General features: G+C 45.0%; 1 protein-coding gene across 4 annotated transcripts in view; it reads right to left on the bottom strand.

The window, feature by feature from the left end:
- The window catches only part of NR2C2 (nuclear receptor subfamily 2 group C member 2), a 380432-nt gene that overhangs the window by 25247 nt on the left and 331190 nt on the right, over positions 1–23995 (bottom strand). For all 4 annotated transcript variants that reach the window (XM_029601391.1, XM_029601389.1, XM_029601390.1 and 1 more), the window contains 2 exons: positions 15463–15584; positions 15116–15255 (listed from right to left, as the gene is read on the bottom strand). In XM_029601391.1, the coding sequence (XP_029457251.1) occupies positions 15116–15255; positions 15463–15584 (262 nt within the window). The remainder of the gene's footprint in view (positions 1–15115; positions 15256–15462; positions 15585–23995) is intronic.

Genomic DNA, 23995 nt, shown 5'->3' with positions numbered 1-23995 from the left:
CTAAATTTCCTGTTCTCAAATTCACCTGACGCCATCCATCAGAAGTGATGGAGAACTGCTTTTTTTGACAGAAAAGAAAAAGAAAAATGTCTCTGCAGCCATATTGTGAATGTCGGCTAAATTACCCGTTAACCCAATGTGTTTAATTCTTATAATATAGTTTTGCAAGTTGAAAACCATTAAAGATGTGAGTTAATCAATCCATATTGAAATTTTTACGATGTTGAAATTTTTACAATATTGAAATCCATCAAATTAAACAACGCCCTCCTTCCCTCCACTCTAATCACAGACACTAAAGATCTAGATACAGGAATACCAGACAGCCCTATACGATGCTCCAGAATTTCGTTATTTCACATGTTGGACTCGTTTTATTGACGATATTTTTTTCTTGTGGTATTCAAATGAACGAGAATTGTTGTCATTACATCAATGGTTAAATTCTTTAAATCAATATTTACAGTTTACAATGAATTATCATAATTCTAATGTATCTTTTTTGGATAGTATCATTAAGAAAATCAAGACAACTTTGAAACCACAATCTATAGGAAACCCATTGAACGTAACACCTTATTACACTACACGAGTTTTCATCCTATACATCTGCGTAACAATTTGCTGGAGGACCAATTTCTTAGACTGCGGAGATTGTGTAATGAAAAATCAGAATTTAAAATCCAGGCAGACATATTGTTCCGCAGATTAAGAGATAGAGGTTATCCCATGTCCGTCATTAAAAAAGCATACAAATGAGCATTATATGCAGAACGACAGTGGTTACTCCTGGAACAAACATCGAACTCTGAAAATTTTCTTGTATGTACTCTAACATATCCAGTGCAAGCATCAACAATAGCTTCATAGATTCATAGATTCATTTTATGCTATTGGTATATTCTGCAACTACATGAAGTGTTTAATCATAGACCCATTATTGCTTATAGTCGTGGCAAGAATATCAGAGACTTTATAACACACTCATATTTATCACCTGTTGTGGTGGAAAATGGGGGAGAACATCCAGGCCATTGTTCTTGCCAAAAATGTGAATTATGCAAACAGGCCATTGTAGGACTTGATTGGACAGACAACAGAGGAAAAAAAACATATAGCCACTTATTTTTCAGACTGTTCAATGAGTAATGTGATTTATGTAATCACATGCCCCTGTAATTTACATTATGTGGGGCGTTCAAAACGGTCCATTAAAACTCGTTTAATTGAACATAGAAGTTGTATAAAAACGGCCAAATTCTAAGCACCAATGGTGGAGCATTGCATAACAAATAACCATACTTTTTCTGATTTGAAGTGGCGAATCATTGAAGTAGTATATAAGAACCCCAGAGGTGGCAATTCAAATATAACATTGAATTTAAAAGAACAACGATGGATATATTCCTTAAATACCACACATCCGAAAGGTCTAAATGCTGCCATTAACTGGTATTCCTGTATCTAGATCTTTACTGTCTGTGATTAGAGTGGAGGGAAGGAGAGCGTTGTTCAATTTGATGGATTTCAATATCGTAAAAATTTCAACATAGTAAAAATTTCAATATGGATTGATTAATTCACATCTTTAATGTTTTTCAACTTGCAAAACTGTATTATAAGAATTAAACACATTGGGTTAATGGGTAATTTAGCCGACATTCACAACATGGCTGCGGAGACATTTTTCTTTTTCTTTTCTGTCAAAAAAAGCAGTTCTCTATCACGTCTGATGGATGGAGTCAGGTGAATTTGAGAACAGGAAATTTAGTTCTCTATTAGGTCGACTGGTTTGATTGACATCTAAGCCCTTTAAAAATGGCGCTAATACGGCTGTATTTCTGCTGATACCGGAAATGCACGTCGCTAAGCCATTACATTGAAAAACAAGCATTGACGACGCGAAAGTAAGTTTGCTCTCTTAGTTTTGTTAAGCACTGACGTTTGTTCAAATACTTAAGATGATTTTAATGAAGCAGAATCCCAATATGTAGTAATTTCGAACCTTTTCATGTTACAGTGATTTAGCCCTTGAAAAAGGATTGTTTCGTAATCTGAAACACGTCTCTGTTGCGGGGAGTTTCATGGAACCATGTGAAAGAAGTGGCTTCTATATAAAAAGTGGCTTCTGTACATCAAGCTAAGTATTAGCATTAACAAATTGTGGCAAAATTTGAGAAAAGTGCACGTTATTGGTGGTATCATTATTGGAGAAGCTTTTGCAACAAAAAAATATTATAAAAATGCAGCAACATTGACCAATGATTAAAAATAAGGTGGAGTGTGAAAAGTGCAAGTGAAATCACACCATACGATGAAACCTATTATGACGGTCATGAAGCCAAGTAGGTGTAATTATTAATAAGGTTCTTGGTGACCGATAAAATCCAGCCATGGAGATGGATTGAGATGTGACTTGGGGAAGTTGATAATGAATCCCAGAGTCTGTAAGGTGTTGACCATCAAGTGAGAATCGCTCCAGATCAGCCAGTCGTCCAGGTATGGAAAGACGTGGACCGAGCAACGCCTGAGGTAGGCAGCCACCACCACCAAGCATTTCATGAAGACGCATGGGGCTGATGCCAGCTCAAAGGGCAGCACTTTGTATTGAAAATGTGCCGTCCCCACCAGAAAGCAGAGGTACTTCCTGTGGCTGGGGACAACTGCAATATGGGCATAAGCCTCCTTCAAGTCGAGGGAGCAGAACCAGTCTTCTCTCCAGAGGAGCGGAATCAGTGTGCCCAGAGAGACCATCTTGAATTTTTCTCTTACAAGAAAACGGTTTAACACCTTGAGATCGAGAATGGAGTGCAAGCCACCATTCCTCTTCGGAATGAGGAAGTACCTTGAGTAGAATCTGTGCCCCCACTGTTCGCTGGGAACCGGTTCTACCGCACTTGCTGCTAGAAGGGCGGAAAGTTCCGATTGGAGGATGACCTAATGGGTGGACGAATCCCATGATGGACATGGGGGAGCGGTCTCTGGGAGCCTGCTGAAGTTCAGGCAGTAGCCCTGACGGATAATGGAGAGGACCCAACGGTCCGAAGTGATCGCTTCCCAATGGCAGGCGAAGCACAGGAGCCTGCTTCCGACTGGGGGATCGGCTGTCATGGGAACCGGCGTTTGGCTCCTGCCCCCTTGCCGCCAGTCAAAAGCCAGCGATGGGGCCTGCTGGGGGGCTGGCTGGGCCCTCAGTGCCCACTGCTACTGGCTGTGGCCTCTGGGACTGGGCCGAGATGGCTGGGTATGGGCAGTTGGAGGGAAGTATTTCCTTGGCCGGTGGAAGGGCTCGTGAGAGCCCAGCCTGGAAGACTTCCTGGTGGTGGAACGGCCTTCAGAGGGGCTGGCGGAGAATTGATGAAGAGTATCATGCTGATCCTTCAGTTGCACCATGACCTCTTTCACCTTGTCCCCAAACAGGTTCTCTCCTGTGCAGGGGAGTTCCGTAAGCCTGAGCTGAACCTCCGGTTGGAGATCGGAGGCTCTGAGCCAAGCCAGCTGTCTGGCACCGATGCCCCCGGCGGCTAGGCGGGCTGCAGTTTCAAAGATGTAGGTAGACCTGAGCTTGTGTCCACCTGCCCAAGGCTCAGCGTGGCAGTGGCCAAAAGGGACTCCTGCTGTTGCTGGGGAAAGCCCTCCGCAAACTCTTGGACCTGCTTCCACAAGTTTCGGTCATATTGTGTCATGTACAGCTGGTAGGCCGCAATACAGGCCACCAGCATAGCCCCATGGAACATCTTTCTCCCAATGTTATCGTTCTCCCTGTGTTCACGCCCCGGGGGGCAGAAGCATGTATCTGGGAGTGTCTGGCCTTTTTGAGTGTGGACACCACCACAGACTGGTGGGGTAAGTGCCGGCATTCAAAGTCCACGGCCTGTTGGGCCAGATAAGTCACATCAGTCTTCCAGTTCACTGGGGCAACCAACACCGGGTGCTCCCACATGCGGAGGAGGAGCTCCTTAAAAATGTCGTGGACTGGCACCACCACAATCTTTTTTTGGGGCATCGATGAACTAGAGGACCTCCAGCATCTTATGATGAATATCCTCCTCAGACAGGAGCTGGAAGGGGATGGCTTCAGCCATGGCCCTTACAAGGCTGCCGAATGATAGGTCTTCGGGCAGGGAGCGACACCGTTCCTCCGGAGGGGAAGGCTCCAAGAGGGGATTGTCAGAGAACTCTGACAATGCGTCCGAGGAATCATAACCCCACGGGTCAAAGGGGGGGGGCCTCCTCCTCACTAGGGTCCAGACGCTGAAGGTGGGGACCGGGAGGGGCGCCAGGCCTGGGCCCCAAAGGCACGGAGGGCCGTGGGGGCACCTATGCCATTGATGGACCCTCGGGCTTCGGCCGTGGTTCACCGGGGTCCCCCGGCGGTGACCCGGGGAACTGCGGGCATGTGCGCCCGGTCCCCGCAGCCTCATCCTCCTTGGAGGACCCTGGAATTGTGATCGTTCCGATAGAGGGCATCGGTGGCCAAGGAGGCATCGAGGGCCTCTCGGGCACCAGTTGCTGTTGGCAGGGCGCCAAGAGCGATGTACAGACGCTCCAGCAGGGACGTGAGCATGGAAGGCGGGGGCTCGGGCACCGGTATGGGGGCTGGTAGCACCGGCAGCTCAACGCTCTGAGCACTGCCGATTGCACTCTGTGGTCAAACTCCTTCTGGAAGTCCTGTGTGGTAAGGATTGATGGAGGGGGACAAGGCGTTGCTGGTGGGGAGCACCTTGGGCTACAGGGGCACCGGAGGATGGGGCCTCCGGTGGCCGGTGCTGCTTCGATGGTGGCTCGGTGGCTGCCGATGCCGCTCCGGAACCAGAACCGTGTCGGCACGGTGACCAGTGTCGATGCTTCCTGGGATTCCGGTGCTCGGCCTGGTCTTTCCCTGGTGCCGAGGACAATGATGATCCCGAGGTTAGGGGGAGGGGAGAGACCACTGAGGATCATCTCCCTCTCCGTATCCTTGGGGGTACTGGAGAGTGGGACAGCCAGGGGAAGGGACGGGGATGGTTCCCCGCGGTCCTTAGGCATGGAGGATACTGACACCGGAGGGTTTTGGAGAGCCAAAAAGCTTCTCCATTTTGTCCAGGCGAGCACAACACCCTTTGGGGGTCATTTGATCGCACAAATGACACCCTCAGACGTCGTGCGAGGCCCCCAGGCAGAGGATACATACCTCATGCGAATCCATGATGGACATGGTCTGCGGGTACTGGGGGCACCGATGAAAACCCAATGACGCCATTGAAAAATAGGCTGGCACGTGGACGATGACCGACGGGGACCCAGAAGCGGGAGACCAGAATTGACCGCGAATAGCGAAGGCAAAAGCCAAGGGTACCTACCGGAGGAACCGAAATCGAAGGGGGACCCGAAGCAGAAAACCCCCCGAAAATAACGCAAAAAAACCATTTCAAGGGTTTGGAGCTCCACAATCTCGAGGCTACTGCACCACGGAAAAGAAGAGGCTGAAGGGGGACCTCGAGTGGATGCGCAGATAGCAGCAGGCTGGGCATGCTCAGTCTGCCAGTCAAAGTTTCTAGAAACAAAGGTTTCTGTGCCGGGCTCCATCTGATGTCACCCACATGTGAGGACCACCATCCTGCTTGTCCTAGGAGAATTACAACATCCTGGCTTTAATCTGTTTTCCTAATAGGAGGTGTATTGGTGTTTAGGGCCTGATGTAATATTTACTCTATGGCTTTTTGATAGGTTGAGTGCTAGCAATTATGATATGGAAGGCTTACTATATTGGAATTGTAGTTCGTTTATTCTTGGATTTCTGTGGGCCATCCACACCCAGTGCACTTTACCATCGGCCTAATACCATATGGGGTCAGTAAACTGCCTTGATTACTATGAGAAAGGTAGTTTATTAAGTCTATTAAACTATTATTATTAAAAGTGGTTTTTCCAGTGTATGCTTATATAATCTGTATGTTGTAAGCGATATTTTTACTTCAGATTATTGTACTTTGCATATGGAAAATGAACATTCAATCTGCCTTTTTAGGTTGGGGAAGTTAATAAATTTTAAAATGGAAAAGAATGCATAAGTTTTAATTATATGGGGAGGGGAGAGAAGGGGGAATGAAAGGCTGTAAGGCATCTAATACCCTTGTATCAGCCCTAACGGGCCGATACAGTAAGGACGCGTAAGAAAGAGTGCGGCAGTGCCGGGCGCACCCTCGTTTGCCGCGCGCATATTTTGGTTCACATACCGCTCGGTTCAGTATTCAAATCAGACGCAAATCCAAGTGGTGTCCAAAGCGCGTCAATGAAGTGTAGGCGTGCGCAATCCATCTTACTGTATACAGCGGTATACAGCGCCTATACAGTATCCAGGGTGCGCTGGTACCTGTCATTTCAAATGTCATTTGAAATGTCATTCCACCAGGTAAGTGGATGGTTCTTTCCTACAGACCCCGCTGCCTTGAGCGCCCGGCTGGACGTCCAAGCTGGACATCCGAGGTCGCAGCTTGGACGTCCAGCCGGGCACTCAAGGCAGGGGGGGAAGGCCCATGAACGTCTGTCTGCACTGAAGCAAGTACCACACACTAGTTACTCACCGAAATACTCTTTCTTCATGTGCAGCTCCAGCTCCTTCTCCAGTTCCAGGGTCAAGGCTTCCAACCTCCTCTCTGCCTGACTAGGTCCGCTCTCCCTGCACGGAGTCACCTGGTAGGGGAGCTGGAACTTGTGCAGAGTGGCCGATCCTCGGTCAGGATGGGGGGCGGCGGCGGCTGCTCCGGCCGGGATGGCAACTTGTGCCGGCACGCGTCCCCGAAGTCAGGCGGGACGGGCTCCTCCAGCACGCAGGGGTTGCCGCAGTTGCCCAAGGTGGCCGACTGGCCGCACAGGCTGGAGCGTGGACTGGCCCGAGGTGGGCCGGCGCCGTCAGCCTCAGGGTTGCCCGGGGCCCCATAGCGCGAGTCCCAGTAGCTGGAGTGGGGGCTGACGTGCCGCTGGTCGTAGCCCATGCTGATGCCGCTGGTCCGGTTGTTACTGGGCTTGCTGCCGCTGTCGTAGCCAGTCAGGTAGTGGCGTCTGTTCATGGACCTTACCGCTGCCTTGAGCGCCCGGCTGGATGTCCAAGCCGGACGTCCGAGGTCGCGGCTTGGACGTTCAGCCGGGCGCTCAAGGCAGCGAGAGGGTCCATGAACGTACGTCACGACCTCGGACATCCAGCCGGGCGCTCAGGTCGCAGCGTGCATTCATGGACCTTCCCGCTGCCTTGAGCGCCCGGCTGGACGTCCAAGCCGGACGTCCGAGGTTGCGGCTTGGACGTCCAGCCGGGTGCTCAAGGCAGCGGGAGGGTCCATGAACGGACGCCGCGACCTTGGACTTCCAGCCGGGCGCTCAAGGCAGCAGGAGGGTCCATGAACGTACGCCGCGACCTCGGACATCCAGCCGGGCGCTCAGGTCGCGGCGTGCATTCATGGACCTTCCCGCTGCCTTGAGCGCCCGGCTGGATGTCCAAGCCGGACGTCCGAGGTTGCGGCTTGGACGTCCAGCCGGGCGCTCAAGGCAGCGGGAAGGCCCACCGCACGAATGATCGTTATTAACCTCTAACCTGCAATGCAGGCCGCACTCGGGAAGCGGCGAACCAGCCGGGTCCAGTGCAGCAGCATCTTATCAGCATTAGGAGCTCGTGCCCACTGCAAGTCAGCGGCAACAAGGAGCCCAGAACCACGAGAAGGCCAGAGGAGCCCCCGGAAACGGTGTCTGTTCCTTCCGTAAAGAAACTAAACCCTATGGAACCGAAGTACTCTGAAGTTAAGCACGGTGGTGCCAGGTTGGGTTATTTTTTTCCCCCTTGTGCGAGAAGCATTTTTTTCTGTGGATTGGGTTGGTTTGGGACTGGGCGGCTAAGTTCTAGCAGTCCTCTTTGTTGCTGGCATGTGGTGCTTTTTTTCTTCTTTGCTGTGGGCAACTCAACCAGTAGTCATGACTCTTTGGCCGGAGCCAATGAGCAGTGGCATAAACTGCAGCGCAACAGAACAGATTCAGATTCAGAGAATTGCTGGGCTTCAGCCGGGCGCTCAAGGCAGCTGGGCACTCAAGGCAGCGGGAAGCTGACTGAACATCACACTAACGCCAGGGTCAGGGTAGGCGGTAAATATGCAGGTTAAAGACGCGGCAAATAAGCTGGTTAAAAAGGCGATAATCTGGGCGCACGTTACTGTATCGGAGGGAATAGCTAAACTGATCATTAACATATCATATACATGCGGCGGGCAGAGACGGGTACGCGTCCATTTCGGCAAGCGGTAAGGACGCGTAAAACCGGATACTGAATCGCGGGTTCGCCTTACGCGTCCAAATTGTGCGTCCAAAGCTGGTTAGAAACAGGGTAACCGCGGCCGCGCTTTATTGTATCGGCCTGTAAGAGACAGTGTGTCACACACACACAGACTCCCACCATTCATCAACCTCTCACACCCCCCGGGGGCAGGTCCTGGAGAAGGGTGGGAGGCAGGCAATAGGGAATGGAGGAGTTCTATTTCTAGATCCAGGAGGTGGGGCAGCCAAAGGCCGCCCCGCCCTATTAAACATCTCTCTGGCACCTCCTAGTGCGGACGCCAAAGACTGAAAACAAAAAAATAACAGGCCTAAAAACAGAGTAGTTAGATCAGTGGACTGCAAACAAGGGAAGCCAGAGTTCAAATCCTATTGCCATTCCATGTGACATTGGGCAAGTTACTTCATCTCCATTGTCTTCCCCCTGCCCTGGCCCATGGCGGGGTGAGGGGTGCTATTTCATCCTTTGCCTCAGGCAGCAGATTGCCTTGAGCCGCCCCTGTATATATATATCTTTGTGACCAGTTACTGTTTTTCTATCTGGGATTGTGTTCACACATGACTGCTATCACATGCTAGTTATCACATGTTTATTTCTACATCCGGTAGTACGTCAGGCATGTCTGTATGAACTACATGGCTTGCAATCAGCAAAGCAACCCCGCCTATATTTTCTCAAATTTAAAACATTCTTTTTACACTGTGTAGGTGCTGTATATGTGTTTGTGAAAAACAATAGTCTGTATTTTAAAAACTCACAGCTTGTTTTATTTACTGAGTTTCTAGCCCCCAACCCCCTGCTGTTAAATATCCTTTTAGTATACTACAAAGGCTCTGCTTACATTTAAGGCTGCCAGGATGGGCCATTGGGGATGCATATCTACAGTGAGGGGAGGAGGGAAGTGGGAGATTCTTCCTGTCACTGGGGTAGATTTTCAAAAACCGCGAATAGGCGTACTTTTGTTGGCGCTCCAGGCGCAAACAAAAGTACGCTGGATTTCAGTAGATACGCGCGTAGCCGCGCGTATCCGCTGAAATCCGGGATCAGCGCGCGCAAGGCTATCGATTTCATATAGCCGGCGCGCGCCGAGCCGCGCAGCCTACCTCCGTTCCCTCCGAGGCCGCTCCGAAATCGGAGCGGCCTCGAAGGGAACTTTCCTTTACCCTCCCCTCACCTTCCCCTCCCTTCCCCTACCTAACCCACCCGCCCGGCCCTGTCTAAACCCCCCCCTTACCTTTGTTGGGGGATTTACGCCTCCCGGAGGGAGAAGTAAATCCCCGCGCGCCAGCGGGCCGCTAGCGCGCCGGGACGCGATCTGGGGGCAGGTCCGGAGGGCGCGGCCACGCCCCCGGGCCGTAGCCACGCCCCGTACCCGCCCCCAAAACGCTGCCGACACGCCCCCTAAACGCCGCGACGACGGGCCCGCCCCGACACGCCCCCCTCGGAGAACCCCGGGACTTACGCGAGTCCCGGGGCTCTGCGCGCGCCGGTAGGCCTATGTAAAATAGGCTCACCGGCGCGCAGGGCCCTGCTCGCCTAAATCCGCCCGGTTTTGGGCGGATTTAGGCGAGCAGGGCTCTGAAAATCCGCCCCACTGAGTATAGAATGAGAGAAAGCTTCCTGCCACGCTTACAGCTAGGAACTTTTAAATCATAGGGGCTAGAAAAAAACTGCTTCTGGCTCTGTCATCATTAAAAGTGACAGGACATTTCTGATGATGTTCTAGGAGGTGCATTTTTGGGTGTGTGATGGGTTTGAGTTGTACTTCTGGTGAGATCATAAAAAATGGCCAGAGTCCATTAATTCTGTCGTCATTAAAAAGTGACAGGGCCTTTTCTGATAACATTTTAGGGGGTGTATTTTTGGGAGTGTGGTGAGGGTTGGACTTCTGGTGATATCATATAAGTGACATCATAGGGGATTTGGTTTGGGGTGGGGCATGGGAGGGGCCACCATTCACTTCTTTGGGGTGGGAGGGGCATGGGTGGAGCTAGGGGCGGAAAGGGGGCATGGCCAGGGGTGGGGGTGGGGGGCATAGCTTGAGGCAAGATGGGCAGGGTGTGGGAAGGGCTACATCCATTCACTTCAATGGGAGTGGGTGGAATGTGGGCAGGGCTTAGACTAGAAGTGGCCACTGATAGGTAAGATAAGGATAACATCAGCCAATCAGTCAGTTTGTTTGACAGTGTACCCATAGACTACTAGTGACACTTGCTCTTTTACAGAGCAGGACTTCATTGCACTGCAGAGAACTTTGTTGGTAATTAGGATCGAATTACTGGATAACCCCAGGGGGGGCAAGGCTTTGGCGGCCTGTGTCCCCTAACTGCGGTACATTGCTGTAGCATGATACTATAGAGCACTTGTGAACTGGAACACGGCTTCGACAGCCCTGATTCCACAATGGCACTACATTGCAGTAGCAGGTAAAAACTTAGGCCTGGATTTTCTAAAATCGCAGGCCTTAGTGAATCACACGGTATCGGGGGACGGGCCCAATAGCGCCACCGTGAAAGGTGGTGCTATTGGGCGCATTACTGGCGACGATAAGGGCCCTTACCTTTTCGCCATCAGTGATGTCTTCGCCTTGTCCGCCCCGGTGCCGCCCCAACTCCTCCCCTTCCGGTGCCAACTTCGCCCTGATTTAGCTATCGCACCCCCTTAGATTGAAGCCCTCTGGGGATAGGGAAATACCTACAGTTGTATGTAAACCTGTTGTATGTAAAGCCTGTTGCTAATTTATTGTTTACTGTAAACCGTGGTGATGTATATCTATACGTACCACGGTATATAAGAATCTCTAAATAAATAAATAAATAAATAAATAAATAAATACAGTACCTGAATGTAATCCACTTTGAAGAACTTAAAAAAGTGCGAAAAGTGGAATATAAATAAATAAATAATTGAGCAGGATCCTATGGAGCATTTAGCGAATGGAAATTCATCAGGTGAGGGTGTGGTCAGCCCTGGGGATTAGGAATATATTAGTAATTGATAATATATTAGTAGTTGATGTTTTTTGTAATTGAATGAATGTTAGTAATTGTTAATCAATTGAATGGTTGTATGCAATGACCTATGCTGTGGCCATAACCATGCAATAAAGATCTTCTTTTCGAATACTGGTCTGACATAGCTGTCTCTTACAAATAAGAGAAAAAATTTGGGATGGGTTGGGATTAATATAGGTAGGCAAGAGGAGGTGATCACACCTGAGACAGTTGTGATCTGATATAAACTTGTCCCTCAACCTGAATTTACATATAGGAAATCTTGCTCCTCCGAGGAATTACACAATCACCTGGTCCTAGATCTCCCACTCATAGACATCTCCACGCCTAACTCAGCCCTCCACTCCTGGTCCAAGATAACAGAAATGGCAGCAAACAAACTCTGTCCACTGGCAACAAAAAAACTCAAACACAACACCTCCAAAAGACAACCTTGGTTTAACGAAGAACTTCAAAAACTCAAACACTCCCTTCGACAGAAAGAAAGCAAATGGCGGAAAGCACCCTCACCGACCTCCCTCTCCGCTTACAAACTCGCCCTCCACCAATACAAGAGCTCCACATTAAAAACAAAAAGGGACTTCTATGCGCACAAGATCCATCATCTTATTTTTGATTCAAAAGCCCTTTTTGCTTACGTATCAAATTTAACGCAAACCATTACACCTGACATTCCTTTCAACCAAGCACAAGAAAAAGCAGAGGAGTTGGCCCTCTTCTTCAGCAACAAAATCTCCAACCTTCTAACACAGCTGAGGTCCAATACTTTAGCGCCATTGAACACATACTTCCATCCTAACAAAGACATTACTCTACAATCCTTTGAACACATCACTACTTCAGAGATGCAATCTGTATTGAATAAAATGAAACTATCGTCACACCCATTAGACCACATCCCATCCAAACTTCTCCTGCTAATACCAGATACCATCTCCAAAGCTCTGACAGACATTATCAACTGTTCCTTAGCCCAAGGAATCTACCCAGACGACCTGAAAATTGCCTCCATCAAACCGCTCTTAAAAAACCCCAACTTAAATCCTAAAGATCCTACCAACTTTCGTCCAATATCCAATCTCCCTTTCTTAGCCAAGGTAATGGAAAAATTAGTTAACGCCAGACTTTCAGACTACCTCGAAGAACACAAAATTCTGTTCCCGACCCAATATGGTTTCCGAAAATCTTTAAGTACTGAATCACTACTCATCCCTGACTGACTACCTTATCATGGGCCTGGATAAAGGTCATGTTTACTTACTGATCCCTCCTGGACTTCTCAGCTGCTTTTGATACGGTTAACCACGCCACCCTACTAAATCAATTAGAGAACATTGGAATAACAGGAACAGCATTGTCTTGGTTCAAATCATTCCTGGGGAACAGAGGCTACAAGGTCAAATTACACAACAAAGAATCTCAGCATTATCCTTCCTCTTTGGGAGTTCCGCAGGGCTCCTCCCTCTCACCCACGTTCTTTAATATTTACCTGCTCCCCCCTCTGCCAACTGCTAACCAAATTAAACCTTAAACACTTTCTATACGCAGATGATGTCCAGATCGCCATCCCCCTCAAAGAATCCTACACAAAAACTCTAGAATTCTGGGAAACTTGTCTTCAAAAAATCGACGGACTCCTCTCCAGTCTAAACCTAATACTAAATTCTTCAAAAAGTGAACTCCTCCTAATTTCCACTGAAAGCAGTTACATCTACACAAATCCACCACCCAACTTACAAACTCGACAAGTAAGAGACCTAGGAGCTATCATTGATAACAGGCTAAACCTAAAATCATTCATAAATCAAACTACCAAGGACTGCTTCCATAAACTTCAAGTCTTAAAAAGAATAAAACCACTTTTCCACTTTCACGACTACAGAACTATATTGCAATCAATCATCTTCGCTAAATTAGATTATTGCAACTCTATACTTTTAGGTCTCCCTTCATCTCACACTAAACCCCTTCAGATGGTTCAAAACACGGCAGCGAGAATATTAACAAACGCACGGAAAAGAGACCACATATCACCAATCCTCAAAGACCTTCACTGGTTGCCAATTCACTACAGAATCATATATAAGTCCATAACTACTATTTACAAAGCCATCCATCAATACTCTCTGCTTAACCTTCAAATTCCATTCAGAAAATATACATCCTCTAGACCCATCAGAGAGTCCTACAGAGAATCCCTACAAGTACCACACTCCAAAACCACTCGGCACATAACCGCCAGAGACAGGGCTTTCTCCACTGCAGGACCGACACTATGGAACTCCATCCCACCGGATTTGCGACAGGAACCCTGCCTTCCTACATTTAGGAAAAGACTCAAAACGTGGCTATTTATGAAAGCCTTTCCAGACCTCAACTGAACCTTAATTCATCATTAACTAACACTTAGACTTTTCCTTAACATGGTAATTAATAACTCCACCTCAACAGGGTAATTCATTAATGTTGCAAATGCCGTAACTTAGTTCTCACCATTAATTGGCATATTTGTTCTCTCTGTTAAAATCCTAGCTTCTTTTCTCTGTTCCAAGCTGTGTAACTCCCTTGATTTATTGTAACTGCAACCTTTTTGTCAGCACTTGTTAATGTTTATTATTATTTTTTGTTCCTTCTCCACTTGTTAATTGTAAACCGGCATGATGCGATATTCTTCGCGAATGCCGGTATAGAAAAACTTAAAATAAATAAATAAATAAAACAAATAAATAGGGTTTAAAACAGCCTTAAATCTCTGAGATGAAAGCTAGCATTGTTTTTAAATGATTAGAAACTCATTGGTCGAATGCCCTTAAGTCTTCCCTTTCGACATTCAAGGGTTCTTTCTTTTTTTTTTTTCTTTTTTTTACCAGCAAGTAAAGAAAGGTAGTGAAAATTTTAGAGGCTCCGCTTCCTCCTTTCCTTAAAGTATATATATATGCTCAGAATTGGCTCACCAAATAACCCTCTAATGGGAATGGGAACATAACCAAATGTTGGTTTGCTATTCTGTAAAAATTACAGGCACATGGCCCAGACAAACTGAATGCTTTAGATATCTGCTCTAAATTGGCTTAACCAAGAACCTTCTAATGAGTATGGGAGCATAACAAAATGTTGGCTCACTTTTCTGTAATGACCAAAACATTACTTTTTTTTTAATTAAATAAAATTCATATACCAGACCAATACATTAAATGCTACTGCTCCATCAGTAGTTCTTCATCAGTTAGAGACAGAGAATACTGGCTCAAAAGGTCTGTGCTCAATGGATATAGTAGAGATGTCACAGATTTAAGAAAAAAGAATGTTCCTCTGTCTTCATCAGCTGGATAAGGAACTAAATCTAATCATTCTGGACTGGTGTAGCAGAAAGAAAAGGAAAAGGGATTTTGCCAAATGACAAAAAATATGGAACTAAATTTTTTATTTTTGTTAGTAGTGACTTGCTAACAAAAAGAATTAATAAAAAATAATAGTAAAAGGATTAAAGGAAAAAACTGACAAGTGGCTAAAAATTTTTTTGAGAGAGCAATTTCACATTTGTTTGCAAGAGAAAAAAAGAAAAGACTGAGAAGACTTGTGTGGCGGGTGGCTGCGTGGGAAGGTTTAAGCATGCTCAGAAACACATTTTCAGTCCTGAGCTCTGAAAGAGCTTTTCCATCTTGATGCCATCAGATAATGTCACCTACTTGCGTGGCTGAGTTTATCCTGCTTGTCCATGGATATCTTTTCTTTTTGGGGGAATTAACACTGGAAATATCTGTGAAATGCCTGTTGTAGAGCCCTGCCAAATCATACATACCTTCTTGTATACTGTTTTGCAGGTGATTAACAATGGCAGCAAGGATGGTAGAGAGACTCATCACTTGTGCACACTGTGCCAGACCCAAGGTAAATAATTCATTCCAACAAGCACGTACCAGACTAGTATTACAATCTTGACTGAAAAAAAAAACCAAAAAAAAACCATAAGCAGGCCAGAGTTTGTAGGCTCACGGTATTCAATTATGTGTGCTTGAATTAATTGGATACCTAAAGAGAAGTGAATGTGTAACAGTAACAACTATAGTGAGATTTGTATCTTAATGTTATGTTGTTGAGTGTGATAAAATTTAATTTGGAAAGCTTAACTGTGAAATTTCTGCATACCCAAGTGCTTGAAAGGCAGGGATGGATCTAGCCCAGTGCATGGAGAGGAAAAGCAACCGAGATGCTGATTCACAGATATAATGCACATTCAAGTACTCTGGCATGGGACTAGGCATCGTTAGCTGTGGATAAACAGGAAATCATATTTATTTACAGAACGGGTACACATACAAAGCCAGTATTTCAGATCATTTACATTTAAGAGAAGTCCAAAATCCTTTGGAATCCAAGCCTTCCTCATGACAATGCATACAGTGCTCAAGTGGATCAGAGAGAAGTGTACACAATTGCCTAAAATCCAGAGGAAATTGTTTGCCCTCAAACTGAAATGTTTACAATATGCCATTTACACTTATATCACCAACTGATGCATAATACAGAGACTGCAGGCTTGTGTGATTTTTGAGTAGAGCACACCTACAGAACAATTCCACTTTTCAAGCATGTGCAATAACGTCACTGATCATGTGAATATTAATATTTGCTAACAAATACATACATGTCAAATTCATTTTACTCTGCTAAATACCCAAACTGAAGACATTCTACAATATCAAAAGACAGTACCATGCAGTGAAAACAGAACTGTAAAATTGTTAGATCTACTCCTTTCTGGTAGGAGGATGGCTACAACCATCTAATTACTAATATTCCATCATGAAGAGCAAAAAAATGATAAGGAAATTACAGGGGTTTGATAAGGAATGAGGAGGGAAAAGATATGAAAGGAGAAGAATGAAATGGCAAGAAACAGAGAGGGGTCATATTTTGGAGGCTGGTTAGGAAAAAAATGAAACTTACTTGATAATGTTTGAAACACAGAAACAACAGCAGAAAAGGACCAAATGGTCCATCTAGTCTGCCCAGCAAGCTTGTGAGTTTGCTGCGCCAAGCAGATTACCCCCATACTTATCAGTTTCCAAAACTGTAAAAGTCAAGGCCTTTGTTAGTTGCTGTCTGAGTCCAATTCCCCATTACCTCTTGCCATTAGAGCAGAGAGCAATGTTGGAGTTGCATCAAATTTATCAGGCTTATTTGTTAAGGGTAGTAGCAGCCGCATCAGCAAGTTACGCCCATGCTTGTTTCCCCAGACAATAAAATTCAGGGTCCTTTTTAGTTGCTGTCTGAATCTAATTCCCCTTTTCCTCTGCTGTTGAAGCAGAGAGCAATGATGGAGTTGCATCAACAGTATGAAGGCTTATTGGTTCTGAGATGTCCTCCCTAGAGTTTCATTTCATGATCCCTAGTTCTATCCTTCATTCCTGTTGCACCAGTCCAGAATTTTGGGGTTCTATCCCACTCCCAGCTGATGGAGGCAGAATTTCTTTTTTTTAATATGACATCACTTCTACTACTTAATCTATCTGTAGAACCTAATGAACCAGTAACTAACTGTCAAAGCTCATTAAATAAAATCTAACTTCAACTGAACTTTAAAAATAAAAGGCTGTGAACTCCTTTGTTTAATATTTACCTAGGAAGAGGTTTTCTCTTAAACCTTCAATTTTCTATTCCGTTGGGAGGGATTTTGGATTAGTGTAACAGAAATAAAGGAAAGAAAATGATCACATAAGTTAATGTTTTCTTCCTTCTCTTTCTGCTACATCAGTCCAGAATGTTGGGGATATACCAAAGCCCAAACTACTCTGGATGGGTGGATGTTGATCCCGCTCTTAGTTCACCTTGTAGTCTGCGCCCTTTTTTGCAAAAACATTCACTCTATAGTGCCATGAAAGGGTATGCAATGTGACCAGTTTGCTGCTTTAGAAATCTCTGCTGGACTCTTTGTACTTAATTCTGCCCATGTAAAAGGGTGCATTCTCAAAGAACTTTTGGAACTTGCTTTCCTTTCTGAATGTAAGCTGCAGATATTGCTTCCTTGAGTCATCAACAATTGTAGCTTTTAAGCTGCTGTTCCTTTGCAAAGACCACCATACAGCACAAATTACTTATCTGACTTTTGAAATGAATTTGTGACTTCTAAATACTCCATTAATACAATTCTGACGTCCAGATATTTCAGGGATTTTCCATTGCCCTGACATTCCTCTTTCAAAAATGAAGGCAAATGAATGGATTGGTTTAAATGGAATGAACAAATTATTTTGGGTAAAAGGATGGCATTGGAATGATAGCAACTGAGTTTCTTTCTATTCTTAAAACAGATCTCTGCATGACAAAGTCTGAAGCTCCGATATTTGTCTAGCTGAGGTGATAGATACCAAAAACATGGTCTTTAGCGTTAGATCTTTGAAGCTTTAATAGTTCAAAAAGATGTAGTTAGCAATTTCAGTACTAAATTAAGGTTCCACTGTGGTATTTAAAGGTTTAAAAGAGGGTTAAATAGCTTTTTACTTCCTTTAAAACTGTGCTATATCAAAATGCAATGTGAGACTGAGGCCTTTAGTTCTAGTCCTCTAACAATAGCAGCCAACTGAACTTTTAAGCCTGGATTTTAAAAGGTCTATGTGAGTGACCAGGCCTTGCATACACTGCGCGCATTTTACAACGGGCCTAGCCATGAGCGTAAACCCCCGTATGCTCAGAAGTGCCGGCCGAGGGAAAAGGGGCAGCCTGGGGGGGGGGGGGGGGGGGGGGGAGCTTCAGGGCAGGGAGGGGGCAGGGTGGCGGGCTGGGACAGCGCCATTAGCTGTTTTCCTGAGGAAGCGCACGCCGGCAGCTGGCCAGCACGTGCAGATTTCTTCTGCTCCAGAGGAGCAGTAAGTATTAAAATAAAATAATTTGGGATCGTTAGGGTAGGTTTAGGGGACAGGGAGGAAAGGGGAAGAGGGAGGAAGGCTAGAGTTAGGTGTAGAAAAGTTCCCTCCCAGTCCGCTCCTTAATTGGAGTGGACTGGGAGGGAACTGGGGGAGGTCCACGTGCGTTGCCGCACATTGCTTTGTAAAATTCCCTCTCCCCCCCCCCCCCCCGCATGCTTGAGTTGCGGGCCACCTGCACATGCACGCGTGGACTTTAAAATCCGGCGTGCATGTTATAAAATCAGCTCGTCCATGTGCGTGTGCCAGGAACCGTGCGCACACTCCTTTTAAAATCAACCCTTTAATGAATTGTTGGCTAATTCTTTGTTGAGACCTCTTTGTAAAAAATTTCATATATTAGTTATTTGTTCTTTCCAGGGAGAAACAAATACTTCTTTGCAGAAAAAAATCAAAATAATGCCATATCTGTATATAAGTTAAATATGTAGAGTCATTTTTTGCTTTTAGTAAAGTGGAAATCACTATTGGAGAATATCCTTTCTTTACTAATTTCTTCCTCTCAATAGCCATGCTGTAAGACAAAACAGAGAAGGCTCTTCCATTAGAAATGGTCCCTGATGTAGTAGATCCTGTATCTTTGAGAAGGAGGATAATCTGTGCTTAGCCTCATGTTACGGGTTCAGACCGTGCACACTGGTATCCTGCCCAGGGAGGGACTAATCTTACTGAGGTTTACACTGGGGATACCTGAGGGGCTTATCCCATATAAACACACAATTCCTGGGATTATACCTGGGGACTTGAACCCAGAAGCTAATTCCCAAAACAAAGAGCAACACACAAACTTTGATTCAGTACATTTCATTATATCTGAATGGTCTTCTTGGCAAATTTGGTGCAACTAGTTTTGTTTTTTCTATTTCTGCTTTTCTTAGGACTCGCCCTGTCAAGGGCCAAGGAGGGATAACATATAATAGGACTCTTTTGGGCCAGGTTTGAACTAATGCATCCAACCCTTTGGAGCCTTTTTCTTTGCTTCAACTGAAGAATCGTTTTACCTTGGCATTCTTATAAGTCACCATTAAAACTATTATAGACACTCCCCAGCTCTGTACTATCAAATGGAATACTTGGTTGCTCAACTCCCACTCTCCTGAATCTATAGTATTTTGAATCAGGAAGTCAGCTTTTTTCATACTGTCTTCCTGTAATGTGCAGAGCTGAGACTTACTGCAAATTTGCTTCTCCCCATGCAAATAAATAGTCTGTCTCTTCCAATACAATCTGACTTTGTGTTCCTCTTTGTTGTTGATATATGCCAGCGCTGTGGCATTATGCCTAAAATCCCGACTGCTTTCCCTCTGAGCACTTTTTGAAAATGAACTAAAGCTAAACGGATTGCCTGAGTATCTAATCTGTTAATTGAGCATGAGGCTTCTGAAGCAGTCCATTTCCCCTGAACATATTGGGGTAGATTTTCAAAGGGTTACGCGCGTAAGCCCCGAAAACCTACCTCTGCGCGCACCAAGCCTATTTTGCATAGGTTCGGCGGCGTGCGCAAGCCCCAGGACGTTCGTATGTCCCGGGGCTTCGAAAAATGGGCAGTCTGGGGGCGGGGCCATGGTCCGGGGGCATGGCCTGTGTCGGGGCCTGCCCAGCCAGTGCGTAACTCCATCGAAAAAGGTAGGGGGGGGGGGTATTTAGGTAGGGCCGGGAGTGGATTAGATAGGAGAAGGGAGGGAAAGGTGGGAGGGATCCAAAAAAAGTTCCCTCCAAGGCCGCTCTGATTTCGGAGCAGCCTTGGAGGGAACGGGGAAAGCCATCGGGGCTCCCCTTGGGCTCGGCGCGCGCAAGGTGCACAAGTGTGCACCCTCTTGCGCGCGCCGACCCTGGATTTTATAACATGCACGCGGCAGTGCGCACATGTTATAAAATCGGGTGTACATTTGTGCGCGCCAGGTAGCGCGCATAAATGTACCCTGCACGCCTAAGAATAAAAATCTACCCCATTGTCTTTGGCAATGTGCTTGCCAGTCCGTTATGCTCATGTCTGTCCCTATAAATATCTACGATAGAGGTTCTAAGAAAACTCCTCTGGCAAGATTGGCTTTATTTGACCACCACTGGAGACTCTGCTTGACCGAGACTGGAAGCAGAAGTTGATAAGTGTAATTGGTGATGGTTACAGCAGTTAGTGTAAATGGGTTTAAAAAAGGTTTGGATAAGTTCCTAGAGGAAAACTCCATAAACTGCTATTAATTAATAAGCAATAGTAGCTTGAGATTTATTTAATGTTTGGGTACTTGCCAGGTACTTGTGACTTGGATTGGTCACTGCTGGAAACAGGATACTGGGCTTGATAGACCCTTGGTCTGACCCAGTATGGCATATCTTATATGTTTTTATGGGAAAGCAGTGCGTTTTGTAGAAGTCTAATATGAGCCCTTGCCCAAGAAACTAAATTTAAAGTTGCTGCCATTGTTGTTTTTTAAATTTATATTCCACTTTGTGCCCAACAGCTGTAGATAGTCCCATGCTCTTGGAGGTTTTAAATTTAGAAATTCGTGCACTTGATACAGGATTTTTTCTGTTCTCTTCTCGGTAAGGAAGACTTTCCCTTCTAAAGTTTTGACTTGTGCTCTTAAAAATTCTACTGACTCAAATGGCTGCAGATTGCTTTTTATGTAATTGATAATTCAACCAAGAGTCTCTAAAACCTCCACTACTCTAGCAGTTATTCTCGTTCCATCTAGATAGCTTGCTCTTATTAGCCAATCATCCTTAAAAACGCTGCCTTTACCATCATTATCTTGGCAGTTGCCGAACCAAAAGGGAGCACTCTGAACTGCTAATGTTTTCCTTTTATGCAGAAATGGAGACATTTCTGATGAGAATCTCATTGGAATGTAGAAATAAGCCTCTTTGATATCTAAATATGTTAAATATTCCTCTTTCTGTATAGATAGAATCACAGAACAAAGGGTTTCCATTCAAAAATGAGGAATGCAAAAGCTCTGGTTCACCCCTTTCAGATCCAAAATTAGATGATAAGAACCGCCCTTTTTTGGAATTATGAAATATCTAGAATAGCATCTGCGCCCCTGCTCTTGATAAGGGACTGGGCAAATTGCTTGAAGCTGTAGCAGCTTGTCTAGAGTTACTTGAACTGCATTCTTCTTTATAGGATTTATGCATGGTGACTCCCTAAATCTGTTTTATACTGGGCATGTATTGGTCGAACCCATATCCAATTTTGAGTATATCTAAGACCCACTGGTCTGTAGTTATCTGGATCCACTCTTTGAAATAGTTTTGAAGGCAACCTCTATTAGCTGGATTCATAGCTTATCATTGCTGACTGCCTGCAGTAGGAATGGATCTAGAATGATCTGTTATTTATTTAAAATCACTTATATCTCACGTCCTCCAAAGTTCAGAGCGGATAACATAAAAACATACATAAAAGCAGATATCACAAAATATTACAACATAGTTTGGGCAAGTTTTATAATCGTACTCTGGACCAAGTGTCTGGATAGACATAAAATACAGTCCGGGCATTGCCTACCGATACTGCAGCTGAGTCTCTGGCCGTTCCAACAGGCACAGAGGTGGTCATCCGGGGTCCTGCGTTCAACAGGACTTAAGCGGCAAGCCTGCACTGTGTTCCCGGGGATTGCCCACCAATACTACAGCTGAGCCTCCGGCCGTTCCAACAGGCACGAAGGTGTTCATCCAGGGTCCTATGTTCAACAGGATTTAAGCGGCGCACCCCTTCTGACAAATTTCTCCCTTCGTTGGTATGGGGAAAAAGAGAAATGGGAGGCACCTTTCAACTCCCCTACCAATGCCACCTATTACTGGACCTTTAGATCATCATTTTACAAGAGCATCTATATCTCCAGGGCGAATTATGAAGTGGAAGAAACTGGATCTTCAGGTGAGCTCTCTTTAAGTATAGGTGGTAGGACTCCTCCCTCTGCACCCCATTTGAAACCATCTGGGGGTTTAGTATCATCTGGGACTTCTCTTAATGTATAATAGATTTGGAGTCTCAACAACAATCTCAGATTGATTGTCCTGTACCTACTTCTACTAGTACTCCAATTGCTCAGGGCCAAGACTCGGTTATCTTGACTAATGTTCATCAACATTTGGAGGATGAAGATTCTGGATTGATGGTTCTGATTCCTAATCCAGTCATTCAGACCTCAGAGAATAAGTTATATCTATCAGGTGATCTGGAAGAACCAGCAAATGTAACTCTTAGAGACATTTGCAGAGCAGTCTCATGGATGGAGGCTGCTTTATGCCAACCAGTCTCACAATTATGCGACTATTCTACAATGGCCTCTAAAATGTTTCTGGACTTAGAATATAGAATAGCTGTGATGGAGAGACAACTGGCAATCATTAACCAAACCATTAATAGTATACAATCTGTTATTGCTTCTAACATTAAAGATAGCTTATTCTTACATAATAAAATCGAGCAATTAGATAATGCTATCAGAAATAAAAATTTGAGGTTTGTGAATTTCCTGAAAACTAGATTTTTGTCATCTATAGAGCTGTTTAAGAAATATATAACTGAAGTTTTACAGATTGCTCAAGATAAAGAAATTAAATTATCTAAATGTTATTACTTCCCGGAGTCTAAGTCTGTAAGGGGTCCTGGGGGGGGGGGGAGGGGGGAGGCTATGATAATTTAGTTTCAAACAATAGTCTTGATGTATCAGAGTTTCTCCAGGACTCCCAGTATATTATATCTAAAAGAGTTACCTTGTTGGTTACCTTTGTAGCAGATATGGATAAGGATTTAATATTTAAACAATATTTTAAATTTAAATCTGTAGATTTTTGTGGTCAAAAGGTTTTTGTATACCCAGATGTATCCCATGAAATTCAGCATCGTAGAAAATTATTTCTTTCCTATAAGCAGCGTACGATTTCCCTTGGTGCTACTTTTTCCCTTAAGTTTCCCTCTAAGTGTTTAGTAACTTTTGAATGTAATTTAACAGCTGCAATGTTCGATACTTCTTTTTTTTTTATTACCTATTTTTTCCCCCCTAGATGTGGGCTTGAATTCTGTTACATTAATAATAAAATTCTTATTAGATTTATATCTGACGTTTTATGTTTTTCCTTAATGTCCTGAATATACTTTTTGTTATTTATCTTTGTATATGATGAATAATTAATAAAGAAATAATTGGAAAAAAAATATATAAAACGCAGTTGTAAGAGTTCAGGTTAGGAGGTAACATGTCTTTGAGGGTGATATTTAAAAGGCTTGTTGTCTAGTGGAGTGGAGCCGTGTGTGTCGGGGGGGGGGGGGGGGGCAGGAATTTCAAGAAGTTGTTGGTTGGAGGAGTGGAGAGTTTCAAGGCAGCCTGGGTTCATGGGGAGGTGACACTGTGAATTAGATTGTGGATGAAGGAAGCTAACACTGAATTCGCCAGTGGACAGGGAGCCAATGTAGTGATGAGGACAGGGGTATCTGTTCATGAATGTTTGTACAAGTTAAGATGGGGGCAGCAGAGTTTTGGATAATCTGGAGGACACAGATTGTACTTTGAGGTAATCCATTTTAAAGAGAATTGCAGTAATCTTAACACAGAGAAAATGAAGGATTGGAGGACAGTTTGAAAATCAGTCAGATTTAAAAATAGTTTGAGTTTTGCAAAAGAACTTTGTGTTATGTGTGAGATACAAAGCTTCATGGAGAGGGATAGGTCGAGTATTACTCCAAGGTTCCATACATTTAGAGAAATATGAAGTGTCTGATTGTCATAAGTAAAGGTATCAGGTAT

Source organism: Rhinatrema bivittatum, chromosome 4 (genome assembly GCF_901001135.1).
Source record: "Rhinatrema bivittatum chromosome 4, aRhiBiv1.1, whole genome shotgun sequence".
Taxonomy (NCBI): Eukaryota; Metazoa; Chordata; class Amphibia; order Gymnophiona; family Rhinatrematidae; genus Rhinatrema; species Rhinatrema bivittatum.
Note: the sequence above shows the minus strand (reverse complement) of the source record. Positions and strands in the feature narration are given on the sequence as shown.